At 35.6% G+C, this 15812-nt stretch overlaps 1 protein-coding gene and 1 long non-coding RNA gene across 3 annotated transcripts in view; one reads left to right on the top strand and one right to left on the bottom strand.

Annotated features, from left to right (window-relative positions):
• Positions 1-301: 301 nt before the first annotated feature.
• LOC113043214 (uncharacterized) lies at positions 302-15245 on the bottom strand. 2 transcript variants are annotated; one of them, XR_003275706.1, is made up of 8 exons: positions 15021-15245; positions 14830-14920; positions 10770-10864; positions 5860-5935; positions 3228-3443; positions 2258-2360; positions 1119-1226; positions 302-793 (listed from the first exon to the last, which is right to left on the bottom strand). It is a non-coding gene; the product is annotated as an uncharacterized LOC113043214 (long non-coding RNA). The 2 variants fall into 2 exon arrangements; XR_003275707.1 differs by lacking the exons at positions 10770-10864; positions 14830-14920; positions 15021-15245 and adding an exon at positions 6529-6807.
• LOC113043211 (transmembrane and TPR repeat-containing protein 3-like) overlaps positions 6880-15812 on the top strand; it is a 29369-nt gene continuing 20436 nt past the window's right edge. Inside the window, exons 1-5 of the mRNA XM_026202445.1 lie at positions 6880-6978; positions 8368-8596; positions 8695-8913; positions 10805-10904; positions 11690-11805. Of these exons, the coding sequence (XP_026058230.1) occupies positions 8408-8596; positions 8695-8913; positions 10805-10904; positions 11690-11805 (624 nt within the window). The 5' untranslated portion in view covers positions 6880-6978; positions 8368-8407. The remainder of the gene's footprint in view (positions 6979-8367; positions 8597-8694; positions 8914-10804; positions 10905-11689; positions 11806-15812) is intronic.

Raw genomic sequence — 15812 nt, forward strand, 5'->3', positions numbered from 1 at the left:
GATATACACAATAAAACGACAAAAATTAATGAAAATGTTGATTTTATTTAATTACTTCTTTTTTATTATATATATATATATATATATATATATATATATATATATATATATATATATATATATATACACACACACACACACACACACACACACACACACACATATATATATATATATTTAAACATTAAATGCATAAATTCTAAATAATTTTATTCATATAATTATTAATAAATTATTGAAAATATTCACATTTTTATTAAATATGTAAAAAATTTGCCCATAATTGAATAGTAGAATAGCAAAGATAGATGTAATAGATTAAAAATGAATAAAAATGATAATAAACATGTCAAATAAAATCTTTATGTTTATTATAAGAAAAGCTTATAATGGGCAACTTCTGCTTTTAGATCCAAGAAAAAGACCTTGTAAAGTTGCTTTGTGAAAATCAGGTACCGTAATTAAGAATATTTATATAGCAACCCCAAAAATAATTTCAACTTGTAATAGGAGTGAATTTTCCACCACTGAAAGTGCAAAGGGATAGACTCCCAGACTCATAGAGACCGGTTCGACTGAGGGTGTCTTTGAGCTCTTTGTCTTTGTCTCTAGCATCAAGATCAGCCTTCAGAGCTCTCCTCTCAGCCGCCTGCAGTTTAGAGCTCAAGTCTTAATCTTTCTTTGCCCATTTCTTCAGCTCCTCGATGAGCGCAGCATTCTTTTCCATTTCTGTTGTGTACTGCTCGACTGGCTCAGACAGCATCTTGATCTGGTTGTCCCTCTCTTGCAAAGCCTTTTGAAGTCAAACACAAAGTCAATGACTTCCTTAACCCCCGTTGGGATAAAATAAGATGAAGCAATATGATGGAAACAGATGAGTGATGACAGATGACAGATGTAAAGAATGACACATAAAGCAAAGGAAATGAAAAACAGAGCGACTCACACCACACAGTTCATATATGACCTGACTTGGCCGAGTGGTAAACAAAAGAGAATGGAAAAAGGGAACATTTGGAAGCCAATGAAGCAGTAATGAATAAAAGGAGAGTGCATCAAAAAGAACACACAAACAGAGAGAGACATGATACCGCACACAAACTAAGTCAGATGGAGACCTGTTCCACACATCCTGTGTCTGTGGCCAGTTTCAACGGAAATATTAATAGGATCCAGCATTCACGCTGTGTTCAGAAGCATCACAGTGGCCATGAGGAGTTCTGCCCCTGAAATATTTTTGTAATTTGTCATATATAAAACACACTAAAAATGCACTATAAACCTACTGATCAACACCATTTTTTGCACAAAATAAAAGAGGGACACATTGTTTAAAAAAATGCATCTGGCAGGCTTCATTCCACACGCAGTGACAAAAAACACAACAAAAAACGGTTTATAGCTACACTATGTTCTATTTCTTATAAATTCATTCAAATATGGCCACTTCCTCATGTAAATAACATTTTAACAATAATCAAGTTTGTTAAAATTATCAGTGGACAACTTCAAATACATATATGATAAATATTATTAAAGAAGTGCTATTCAAGAAACTATTTAATGTAATAGTCCAAAAATGACTTATTATTTAGTATTTAGTATGTATTTTGTCATGATGCCGCAAACGCAGGATTTGTGAAACAGGCCTGAGACAACAGGTATGTTTCCATTACCTTTCAAATAGTGCAAATTTAAATTGCGGATTGAAAATATGCCTAAACGGAAACATGTCAATTTAGCAATTTTGACTTATCGCAAGAGGCAAAAGATTACATTTTAGTCGTATAACATTGGTTTATAGAAACGCCATCATTTTGCTATATTTTTTTTATCTACATTTATAAAACATTGCCAAAGTTTGACGTGCCTATTGAGACACACCTTTTATCTTAATTAATAGGCTAAAAAATAAAACCAAGTGGAATAATATGTTTGGTTGATATATCAAATATATATCAGAGAAAGAAATACAAATGATGACTGAGTATTAAAATACCATCACCCTACATACGTGATTAATGAATTGAGCTTAAATTCTGAAATTATCATTTCTTATCAAAACACAAGTTTATATATACCCAGTGTATAATTTATATTTGGTTTGCTTGTTTTCTATTTTAATATATTTTAAAATGACATTTATTCCTGTGATTGCAAAGCTGAATTTACAGCATCATTATTCCAGTCTTCAGTGTTACATGATCCTTCAGAAATCATTCTAATCGGCTGATTTGCTGCTCAAGAAACATTTCACCTGCTGCAGTGCGATGTTGTTTGGTCAGAGTCGAAGTCTCTCCTCCAAGTCTCTGATCATCTGCAAACACTCCAAAATTTCCAAATCTTTCCCTGATAAAATCCTATGAAACACAAACAAATACATGACATTTTACAGCATCTAGAACTTTCTCAACTACCAAAGGAATAAAACGGGCATTTCCCTCATTTCACATTGTTCACACTCTGACAGTGTTGGTCTACGGTTTGCCAGGATGTGTGAGACTATTCTGCTGGTTAGACTTTTGGCACTGATTTATTTTACTGCTTAGAGGCTTGGCATGGTGATGAATAACCAGGCAGTAATTGAGCAACTCTAATCACTAGTTGTTCAGCTTTTTGGGCCTTTTCCATCAGATAACATGTCTATTGAGTTACAATGGAAATAGTGCTTGGAGTCGTAGTAGTGTCAGGATGTTAAATATGGCACTTGTTTGTTAATCTGATATTCCTCTACAGCAGCAATTTGTATTCCATTTGTTATGTGTCATAAATGTTAGAAACAGTAGAACTTTTGAGTGTTTTAACTCTCTCAATCAGGATACGTGAACTTTATATGTGTCTGGAGTTTATTCTTTGTTTACTTTGAACTAGCCTGTAAAAATATCCTCCATTCCACATTTTTATAAGCTGAATTGCATGGAGATGCATGTTAGCACACTGTAAAAAAAAAAAAAATCAAATTTTTTGGATTGTTTGCTTAGATGACAAAATTGTTGGTCGAGTCTGGCACAAACGCAAATATTTAACCTTTTGTTCAGAACTTTAGAAAAATGACTCCTCAAAGACGTCAGCAATTTTAGACAGGTAAAAGCTCAGTCAACCAAAAGAAAAACAACAACAGCCACTTCTGCAGTGGTGAGACAAAGGGGAAAGTTCATGAACTTGACCTCATTTGAATATAAACTGGTTTTAGTTGTCAAAGCTGACAGTTACGAGTTTCGGCTCACCTTCCGCTCTTCAACTTTGGCGTTAACGGCAGCCATAACCGGGTCATCCTCTTCAACTCAAACCTGGATTCATCCATTTAGCTCTCTGACCTTCAAAAAGATATCTGTCTGCTGGACTGCGATCTTCATCTTGTTGTATTCATCCGTCATCTTCTCCATCTCCTTCACAGATTCCTCCAGATTCTTCTGTGGGTTAGCAGCCATGTCCTCGGCATCCTGGGAATAGGGAGAATTTATGGATCACAACATGATGATGACACATATTGAAACATGCTTTTAAAGGATACATGTACAGGACTCTCCTTGCTACTTTTGAAATGGAAGATACCATCAAGAATAAAAACCCACCACAACAAAAATAACCTGAACACATTTTGGTGTCACATTTATATATAACAAAGTGCAGAAAACAATATATGGACAAAACTGAAGTGGGCTACTGAAGTGTATATGTGTACACATTAATAGTGTAAATAAAAATAAATTATATATATTTATATATTATGTCAAATGATTAATCACGATTAATTGTGTCCAAAATAAAAGTTTTTGTTTACATTATGTGTGTGTACTGTGTATATTTATTATGCATATATAAATATACACACATATATATGTATGTATATATTTAGAAAGTATTTACATGTATTTACAATTTATAATTTAAATGTAATTATATTTAATATAGAAACATAATATTGTAAATTTTTCTTAATGCTTTTAAAAAAAAAATCTTAAATATATACATGCATGTGTGTGTATTTACATATACTTTATAAATACAAACAGCATACAAACATATAATATCTAAACAAAAACGCTTATTTTGTGAATAATCATTTGACAGCACTAATATACTTTGTATAAATATAAAATTTTTCACTGTGTAAATTTATTTTCATCTTTTCAGTTTCTGTTTATGCAAAAATTATAAATGTTTAACATAAGTGTCAAATATGTCTAATTTAAAGAAGTCCTGAGACATTAAGGCCCTTTTGCACCAAGAACGATAACTATAAAGATAACGATAAAGATATAGTTCTAAAAATCATTCTCAATATTAAAGAATAGCAGTAGTAGTTCACACCACAACTATAACGACAAAGAGAAACAATATCATTGGAATCATTTGAAATTATTTTTTTTCCAGCTGATGAACAATAAAACATTTACAGCCAATCAGAATCCATCCTGCTGTAACGAGCTTGATAATTTAAAGTGGCAGACAAGCGTGTGCTTAGATTAAACAGACGATATCGTTCACTGGTGGAGATGCTAATATCCTTATCTTTATAGTTATCCTTCTTAGTGTGAAAGGGCCTTTCGAGGTGTATTTATCTAGACATGTTATGATGGCATTATATGGCAGGCTGAAGGTGATTTGGGGATCACATGCAGGTCATCCATGCACTGGTAGAGCTGTTGGTTGACTTTGGTAAATCTCCTCTCATCGCTCTCCTCTTTGGTCTGAAGAGGCTCGCTCTACTCTACTTCCTTTCTGTAGGACTCCACATCCTGTTGCAATTGCTCGTTCTGCAGTAACGAGTAAAACCATTATTCAACCTGCTGTCAAGCATGATTAATTACTAAATGAGTTGATGACATAAATCATTACAGGGTGTCATATTACTTAATTCACAGCCCTTTTGAATTCTCCATTCCAGATGTTTGACTCACATTGCAGTAGTGTGGATTCAGTTTCTTTAATTGCACAGTGGTAAAGCCATCACTCAGGGCTTGGTAATAAAGTTGGCCAGTTCCAGAGAGTTTCGGGCCAGCTCTACAACAGAAACTTGCTCAAAGGATATCGAAGGAAATGTGATGTGCAGAACAACTATAGTTTTAACAGGCAGCAACACACAAGGATAGTTGTTAGATAATTCAACACATATTTTACATCCCAAATCCTAGGCAATACCTAAACTTAACTAAAATAAATGACCTTACTAACTATTAATAAGCAGAAAATTAAGAGTTAATTGAGGCATAGTTTATGGTTAGTTAACAGTGAAAATTGAACCTTAAAATAAAGTGTGATTGGTAATTTCAGCCTTGCTATGTATACTGGATTTTTAAGTCTAAAACTATTTACTGAAGAATTTTAAGATTGAGATTTGAAATCTCTCACGGACATGTTATGCATTCAGAAAAACTAATTGCTGTTGATGTCATATACAGAATTCATGATGAATTAAGATTTAAACCATGTTTCATAAATGAAAATATATTTTTTTTTTGTAAGTGACCTTGAGTCAGAAAAACAAACAAACAAACACTCACTTAATTCATTTTTTAATTTTTTTTTTTTTTTTTTTTGAACACTACTTTTTTGATACCTTGCAGGCACTGTTTTTTCCTGTGGGAAATGCAAATTGAATAATGACTGTATACAGCAATACTTGCTTGCTCTGCACCAGCACCGTCTACAACCTCATAAGCACATGAAATTTCATCCAGTTTCATCGGAGGGGCAATAAGACTTCCAATGTAACATCTAGACTGGCTCACACAGGACTATTAGAATGACTTACATCAAGTACAGATGGACTTCAGTGACCAGAAAAGTATTAGTAAAAGAAATGCAAAGCTTTCCAACTGAAAGAATTCGATGTGTGGTGACGGTGAGTCTTACCCTCAGGAGTGTTTGTGAGATTCCAAAGAGCTGAATATTTCTCTGAATCATCTGCTTTCAGGTCCCGTGGTTTGACCTACGTGGGAAAGAAAGCAAGATTGTCAGATGAATTTTCAGGGATTAGGATGTTTTTGTCCCTCACACATTACAATAAGCAGATGTCAGTCTGGAAGCAAAGCAAAGATATAGATCTTCAGCATTTTTTCCAGCTCTAGATTTTTTTTCTTTCTTGCTAGATCAAAAAATTATCTTATTATATAACCTAAATAATAATAAAAAAAAACTTATGTATATATATATTATATATATATTAGTGCTGTCAAACAATTAATTGCGATTAATCACATCCAAAATAAAAGTTTTTGTTTGCATAATATATTTTTTGTATACTGTTTATTATATATATATATATGTGTGTGTGTGTGTGTGTGTGTGTGTGTAGAGAGAGAGGGAGAGAGAGAGAGAGAGAGAAATACACACATATTCAGTATATATTTTGAAAATATGTGCATGTATCTACATTTATATTATTACAAAGTTAACAAAAACGTATATATATATATATATATATATATATATATATATATATAATATCATATCTGAAATCTAACAGGTTAAATGTTGTTCAGTTCAGCGCTGTAGGAAGTTTATACAAAATCTGAAAGATACCTGCAGCTTCCAGTCTGATGAGAGCAAAAGATGATGAGACCATCTGTGATTTTATTTTGATGGTAAGTGTACCGTTTTAAGGCATAAAAGCAGCTTGGGTTCTTGTTTTAACGCCGTACGATTTCTGACACTCATTAAATAATTCCCCATTAAGCGGTGCGTCCATTTCACACACACACGCACGCACGCACACGCACACACACACACACACACACACATATATATATATATACACATATATATGCAGATATATTTCTAATGGAATGACATTGTCTAGACATAAAGTTTAAACCAATACTTTGTAATTCATTACTTTTATTCTACCAAGCATTTTGACCCGGAAGCAGTTTTTGTTCCATGCTAATTCAATGCTTGAGCTCGAACTTGATGCTGCAGCCAAAATAAACACACCACTTCTCTTTTGATTTAGTTTTCATCAGAAATGTCAAGGTGAGTAGTCCAAGTGATGATATTACCGATCACTGACGGCGGTTTGAGAGTGTTGTTTAAATGCTGATGTCAATGCATGCAACTGAAGTTAAACTTGAGGTTTAATCAGATCAGTGTCCTGTTAATTTTACCCAGTTTCTTCTAAATATTAACACATTCCTTGTTTATCAGAGATAAATGTTGCATTGATGTTTTTATAACTGTAATGTCGGATTTATTCGATTAATAATGAAAAGCAAATGCTAGCTGATAGCTGGCTGGACTGGTCCTGATTTATGAGCTCCGCTCAGATTATTGTATTTTTCAGATCATGCAACTGATTTATTCGTGTTTTTAGCTTTGCAATTTAGCGGCAGAAGGTCGCAGTGTCGTGGGCCAATTTAAACAGGCTTATAAAGGTCATAGATCATTCCAGGGGATGTTAAAATTATGTTTTACAGACAGGAAAAGGTCATCGAAATGAATCAAGTATTAAAAGGGCATGTTTTTGTTTTTACAGTTATTATATATTTGTCCAGCTCTGATCTGTTCTAAAATATTCATAAAATATGCCAGATGTATATTGCACGTGTAGAGTGTGTGGAGTATTGTTTAAATACGCTTTTATAAAATAAATAATATTTTGAATTCGCTTTCATTTTTAAATTTTCAGTATTAGTTTTAATTTTACTTTAAGTAACTTTGCTAGTTTTTTTTTTGTCATTGTATTAGATTTAAAAAAAATATTTCTTATTCGAATTATTAGTCATTGTAATATTTAGATGTAGACATTGTAATAGTTAAACGATTTTTGACAACGGCTCTTGTCATTAATATATAATAAATAACAGTAACACAATTTCTGCCTTAAAATAGAAGATAAAGCTAAAACTGAAAACGGTAAAAAAAAAAGAAGAAAAAAAAGAAAAGAAAACGTTGACCACTACTAAGCATGAAAAATAAATCCTAGATCATAGATAGCACTATAGAGCATTGAAATATTGACTTTTTTTTATGATTCATGGAAACCTTTCCACAATATTGGATTTTTGTCTAGTTTATAGCAAATAGCATGTAGACTGGAATGCCATTGTCAACAATCATCAAAACATTGTAAAGTTAAGCAGGCCATCTGAGGTCACTGTTAATGTAGGTAATGTAGGACATGGCCTAGTTTATTAAAACAGCTATAATTTAAGCAAATAAGTAATTGCGATGAAACTTGGTGAATTTATGTAGTAAGTCAACAGGAAGTTACTCGACTCATAAAAATTCATAAACCTTAAAATAACTCTAATTATTTTGTATGCAGTGTCTTAAGTGAATAAATGAGTCAAAGCAGTTCACAGAAGGTCTGAATGGTTCATTGTGAAAATGTTCTGAATCAGAATGATTCTGTGATCGTATCAGGATTGGCTCTTGCAGTGCTCAATGAGGTCTCACGTCAGCGATGGCTGTAGTGTCGTGGAAGGAGATCTGTCTTCTGATTGGACTGGTGGTGGGCTGCTATTGGAACAGCCTGCTCTGTGGTTTCGTGTTCGATGATGTCTCTGCCATCCTGGATAACAAAGACCTTCGCCCCACCACCCCACTGAAGAACCTCTTCCTCAATGACTTCTGGGGCACACCAATGTCAGAGGTAACCTTGAAGAAATCCAGTCTTGGTTTCTTGAGACGTGATGTTATTGGAGCCTTGTGTCCAACCTTGTTTTTTGTTTTGTTTTGTTTTTTATCCAGGAGAGGAGCCATAAGTCCTACCGGCCGCTCACTGTTCTCACCTTCCGCCTCAATTACCTGTTCAGCGCGTTAAGCTCCTCTTCATACCACCTCTTCAACGTGGTTCTCCACGCTGTGGTGTGTGTCCTCTTCCTTCACTTCTGCCGTCTGCTCTTGGACCGAAGCACCAGTCTCATAGCTGCTTTGCTGTTTGCTGTTCATCCCATCCACACAGAGGCTGTAAGTATCTGCTATTATGTCACAGATTCATCAACATGGTTTATGTGACAAAATCATGAAGATAAGCTTCATTTGTGGAATTTGCTTCTGCTATTTTAATGTAAAGGGACTCTGTTGGTCAATATGTTCAATAGTGTTGAAGTTTCCTTTATCATCTACTCTTCACTTTGTTGCTGGAGGAAACTATCATTGGCACAAAGTTGAGGAACAAACACTTTAATTAAGTGTCTTTGCAGATGCCACCTCATGGTGGCAGTAATAGGCTGAGCTTGCTGTCCCAGTGTGCACATAAATAGTCGTGCATTATCATGGAAAAACTGTTTGAAACTGACTTTGCTGTAGGACTGGTGTTTGTTTATCAGGTAGAGTCAGTCCTGCTGGTGAAATGGTTGGTGGATCAGTCCCTGTGCAGGTGACCGAAGAACTTTCTCTAAAACTACTATACCCTCTACCACAGTGCTTATCTTTAGATTGACTATTGATATGATGTATAGTACGTATCTTTGCAGAAAAAGTTCCTGCCTACTAAAAATAGTAAAAATAGTTTACTCAAATAGTCTAAAATGGTTATTTAATACTGTATATATAATATTTGTTGATTATAATGTCATTTAAATATTTAATAGTTTTTGATCCATTATATTTTTGTAATAATAAGTTTGCATTTATGCATTTAGCAGATACTTTTATCCAAAGCAACTAACATTGCATTCAATGGGATCAGAATTATAAATTTCTATAATTATAAACAGCATACACTATATATAATATGCATTTTATATATATATACCAAGATGTGTGACTGGCATAGTTTTGAATGAGGAACAATGCAATGCTCAATATGGCCACTCTATCAATCGAAGCCCCACCTTCTAAGTAAAACAGCCAATCGCTAATGGTTAAAATCATATATACATACATATATATACTGTTGCAATTAATCATATTTATTGCAAAAGATAAAATACAGACATGTCTTTTTTGACATTAAATTAACAAAATTAACAAAATATATGAAGAATGATGATATATTCAGACATGATGCAAACAAATAATGTAAGGTTGATTCCTTTTGCTTAGGGATTCACAGAAATGTAATCAAACTCTGAAGCTCCAACTTTTGCCACTGAGGTATAAATCAGACACATTATAAAATGGCTTAATCGAATTTAAATCTGGAAATAAACAGAGTTTAGGAGGAAAATTGGATAACATTATGACGTTCAGTGAATGAGAAATATTTTAAGGTCACTAATCAAATAAGCAAATTTGTGACACCGAGTATGTGAACTCCTCAAGGGTCAGATTCTTTGCTTCCATTGAGGCACAAGATGCTGTTTGGATCATTCTCAAGTCGTGGTCATTGGGGTTTTGGAGGTCATGTAGTTTGAGTGCTGCTGTCCATGAAGCACAACTGAATACTAAAACATTCTGAAATGTAACTTTTCAATCATTTATCATTTATTAATTATTAATCTTATACTGTAATTTGTAATGAAAAATGCATTAAAGTTAATTACTTTTGCACTGATTGTCTCAGTCTTTTGGAACTCACTGCACTGTATATAACATTTTGTAACAATCAATTATACCATATGATGATCTCATATAATTGCTTGAATTATTTTCAGCAAAAGTTCTCATAGGTTGTATGAAAAGGAAAAGTAATTCTGTTTTACAGATATGATTGATAGCTTAAAACTGGTTCCTCTTGCACCAGTCACATGACTTTAAATGGCTTCCCATCCAATCTCTAAACGTGGTGTAAGAAGAAATCTTACTGTAACAACATGCTTCATAAGACACTTCATTTTACGTGCATCAGATTGGTATGTATTGGTGAATTGAAATTCCACCTGTTATGAGTGTTGAAATCTTTCGCTATGTGCAGGTGACAGGTGTTGTTGGCAGGGCTGAGTTGCTGTCCTCCATTTTCCTGCTGGCTGCTTTCCTGGAATACACCAAATCAAAAGGCGCCGATCACTCCATAGGTAAGCGTTGCCATCGCATAACCACATAATCCCTTCATGCACGCTGCAACAAGTTCACTCCTAGGACACGACGCGCAAGCTGCGACTCGCCTGCCATTCAAAAGCTCACCAAGCTCCCCACCCAGAAGCCTTGAGTACACAGCTCCAGTTTCACAGATCGATCAAATTGGCATGTTGTTTCTGACTTGATGCATTTCAACACAATTATTATATTATACCATCAACCTCCCACCATGATTCTTGCCATTTTTTTTTTACATAATGTTAATCCCGTCATAATATTTTTGTTGTTGCCTTGTCTATGGTGGGATTATTTTCTTATTTTTTTTCGATTTTTATATTTAGGGTTCCATGTCTATGGCCATTGCATCACATCTTCAAAAGTGTGCAACTTTATGTGAATTGAAAAACCATCTCAAGATCCTTGCATTCGGTTTCATTTGTTGCACGCTGTCCAGCTGTTTTTGAACACAAGACACAGTCGTGTGAACGGCTCCTAATTCATACTGTGCTGCCTGCGTTGGGTGTGTGGTTTGGCAAGTCATATTGCGATAAATAATCATGCTAAATTAACAAGTTAAATTGACAGCCCTGTTTACATTAAGTGTTTTTCTTCAATTCCCTTTTAAAGACTTGTGGGATGGGATTCCCCAGCCACCCAGTGAAGAACAACACCGGGCTGCTTTCCTTCTTCCACTTTCTTAAATCTGAATGGTGTTTGAAAGATGCATAAAGTTACTCAAAAGCACTTCCGACATATAAAAAATGAGATTTCCCTCTTTCAGTGTGGACTCCCATCATTTCTACCGTGTTCCTGGTTGCCGTTGCCACGCTATGCAAGGAGCAGGGAATAACGGTCATTGGGATATGCTGTATTTACGAGGTGTTTGTTGCCCAAGGGGTGAGTGTGACATTTATTTATCGGCTCGTAAATAAAAAACGTGTTGACGTGCATGGTTAAAGTCAATAGGATCTGTCACAGGATCTTGGGATCAAAAGCTTATTTGTTAATAAGTTCAAAAAAGACAACTGTTTTGCTTTTAATAGAAGTCATAAAACATCCTTTTCTTTTTTATATTAAAAGGCCTATTTTGTTGGCAGAAAGACAGAGGGAAATCGAAACCGCTACCCAGATGGAAAGACTTAATGCAACCTCATGGGGCGCAGCCTTGCATGATGACTGCAGACATTTTTTGTCCACTTTAGTCTGTTAGTGTCACTATCTTGACAGTTTAATACCAAAAAAAAACAAAAAACTCATAAACAAATTAATCAAATAGCTAAATGCATATGGTTGCACTGGAAAAAAAATAGTAAATTTATTGTAAAGCAAATAACTTTGAGGTATCGGCAATTTCCTGTGGTGATGTGTATTGGTTATAAAGCTCTAAATCCCTCTCTGGCTGTGAAAATGAACCCGTTTCACTCAACGACCGTTTCACTCAACGTCTGGACGGTCATGTCAGCTCATTTGGTGTGAATATCAAATTCGTTTAAAAGCCCAAAGGGCACGTCTGCATTGAGTTTTTCGAGGGAGAGTGTGAAAATCAACACTGAGGCATCAGCCGAGTGATAACCAACAGTTTATTCAGGTTTCTTATCTGAGATGGCTTTCAATACCTTCTATCTGGAAAAAAAGCGATGCAAGACATGACTATTTTGTAAGTGACAGTTGAGTAAATAACTTTAGGGCAACATCTCTCATTTCTAAAGGCAGTGAAACAAAACAGCAAAGTCTCATAGTTTTGTTAACCACAAGTCTTACCAGATGTGAAAACACCCTGTTGCTTGTTCGGTTTAAAACGAGCTGCAGGATTTCAAAAATCAAAATGTTTTGACACACTGACATTAGTTAGATGTTGCATGTCAAAGTCATTAAGGGTACAGTGTCCTCTTTAAGAGTCTTTTCAAACGTGTATCTCTTGTTCCCAGCAGATTAGCATCTGTATTTGAATATCAAGTAAAAGCCACTTAACAATGTAGCTTTATTCTGTCCATTAGCGTTCAGATGCTCGTCGGGGTCTTTGCTCTTTTGACAGCCTTCCATTCGCTTTTTATTATGCAATTGATTTTTTACATAATGGACTGTGGCATAATCCTCTTATGTGAGCTATGCTGAATGCAAGCAGCTGTTGTTTCTGACAGAAACTCGAGGTCTGTGGGTCCTTGCCTTGGATCTTTGCTCTGTTTAGTCTGTATGCGGCCCTAAGCTATGCCTTTAATTTAATCCATATGCATGAGTAGCACTTGGACTTTGATGTTTTGCTGAAAGACACGTTAGCTTAAGTAATTACTTGTTTAAATAAAGTCGTTTAAAAGTGCAGTATTTAAGCGATAATGTATTACATGTAGCGTTAATCTAATGCATCCGGATTGTGGCATGTGAAAGTTTTGTTGCAGCAACCTCTAATGTAGCATTATCTCTGTAAGAAGTGTAGTTTTTTTTTTTTTGGGTCTGGGGGGTTGGGTGTGTGGCCTCGCGGTTAACCCGTTGGCAGACAGATTGAGATGTGGTGGTCAAATGGGTTGTGTGTGGTTTGAATACATCATGTGTTGTGTCTCTTGGCATTGTTGCCTGTCTTGCCACGTTTGCCGGCAACAAAAATGTAAAAATCCCTAAGCATTATGTAAGAATAATTATTACTAGTTAAATAAATGAAAATTAGTAATACTGTATATTTATTGTGAATACTTGTATAATTAAAGGGACCGTGAACCAAAAAATGAAAATTACACCATGATTTACTCACCCTCTAGTCATTCTAGTTTTATATGGCTTTCTTCTTTCAGAGGAATGCATATTGGCTCTAAGCTTTTTAATGGCTGTGAATGGGGTTTAAGATTATGAAGTCCAATAAAAGTGCATCCATCCATTGTAAAAAGTGCTTCATGTGGCTCTGTGGCCTTCTGAAGCATATCCATATTTACATATTTACAACTTTAAAACTGTAATCTCCAGCTACCACTAACTGTTGTATGCCCATCCATGAGAGAGTGGGATCATCAAATAAATGCAGCCTTGGTGAAAGTGAAAGTGAAAAGTGAAAATGACGTGACATTCAGCCAAGTATGGTGACCCATACTCAGAATTTGTGCTCTGCATTTAACCCATCCGAAGTGCACACACACAGAGCAGTGAACACACACACACACTGAGAATACACTCCCGGAGCTGTGGGCAGCCATTTATGCTGCAGCACCCGGGGAGCAGTTGGGGGTTCGATGCCTTGCTCAAGGACACCTAAGTCGTGGTATTGAAGGTGGAGAGAGAACTGTACATGCACTCCCCCCACCCACAATTCCTGCTGGCCTGGGGCTCGAACTAACAACCTTTCGATTGGGAGTCTGACTCTCTAACCATTAGGCCACAACTCCCCCTAAACTTTTTTATTTTTTCTACTCTGAGGTCCCCCTTATAATTTTATTAAGATTTATGCATCAAAAACATCATAATCCAGCAGCAATTGGTTATTTTCTGTCCTGTTTTAAACCCCCCTCATTGGAACAGTGTGTTTGCATAGGTGTGGCAGATTGTAGACTCAGAAGTAAATGCCCACTGCTATGACTGGCTAAAACTTTGGTATGTTTGACAGCCTACATCTTTTAGAGATGGATGCAGCTGTGATTTAGGTTAAAAATCGCATAAAAACTCATATCAGTTGATCAATAGTGACCACGTGATAAAAACATTTAAGACCCCAGTTTACTTCAAACAAAGTTTGTTTTCGTTCTTGGTTTTTTGGGCAAAATGTTTTTTGAAAAGGCTGAGCGATGGTATACTATTTCCAACACCCTTTGTTGCTGGAGTCGGGGTCTAGATTAATGTAAACATGACTTGCGACTCTCGTGCGTATCCCCTAAACACATTAAATAAATAAATAAATTGCATGTCGCAAAAGAAGGTGAAGTTGCAGAACACACTCACCGTTTGCGCAACCGCCGCAGACCATTAGAAAAGGTGTTTAGGAGCCGAAACAAACTCCCCCAGAAATGTTGCTTTGGTCAGCTGTTTCAAACTGCCAAAACGAACTCAAAATGAACTTGATTTTGTTCAAAATTACGTCATATCAGTTCGTTATTCAATTTCATTTGAAGTATATCGGGGCCTATACTCACACTTGTGTGTTGCGACGTCATCATTGTTAGATCCAATATAGTCGGCACAGCTTTGTCTTTTAGTTTCAGTCTTTCTGAAAATCCTGCGTCGATTATGCCTTGTTTGTAAACGAATCTGTGGTAAAATAAAGTGAACAAAGGACCAAGTTCTTACTGACATGGTCTGGAACTTCAATCACACTACAGAGACATCTTTATCATTTGGTTTCTGTGTAGACCTGTGAGTTCGCCTCTCGTAAATGTGTGAATCGTTGGGAAGGGACAAATGGGCAGCATTTTAACACAACGTTAAACACAACTTCCTTTTATTTTTAAGTGGTCCTGTAGACTTTAATTAGTTGCTTCAGGTGTGTTTGAATAGGATTGGAGCAAAACTTTGCAGGACAGTCCATTGCCAGGAGCAGGGTTGGGCACCCCTGGTGTATACCATTACTCAGCTTACTCAGGTGCAACCAATCAACTTCCAGATCAAACACTAGGCTAATTGCCCCACCTGATGTTAGTTGTAGTGGTTTTGATTACTTAAGAATAAAACCAGCTGTTTCGTGAAGATTCCACTTTTAGTAGTGCATTTAGTACTGCAATTTCTGCGAAGAGTTCACCATGGTTGGAAAAATGCTCTCAAAAAGCCTCCGGGTTAAAAATGTACCACAAGTTAGAAGAAGACTACAAAAACATTTTCAAAGGCTTATTCTATCCCTCCAAGTACTGTTCAAAGCATCAAGAAGTGGAAAAACAAATGGCAATGCATTACCTAGATCAGGTCGTCAATCCAAACTGGACGTTAATCAC

The sequence above is a fragment of the Carassius auratus genome, chromosome 25 (genome assembly GCF_003368295.1).
Source record: "Carassius auratus strain Wakin chromosome 25, ASM336829v1, whole genome shotgun sequence".
In the NCBI taxonomy this organism is placed as follows: Eukaryota; Metazoa; Chordata; class Actinopteri; order Cypriniformes; family Cyprinidae; genus Carassius; species Carassius auratus.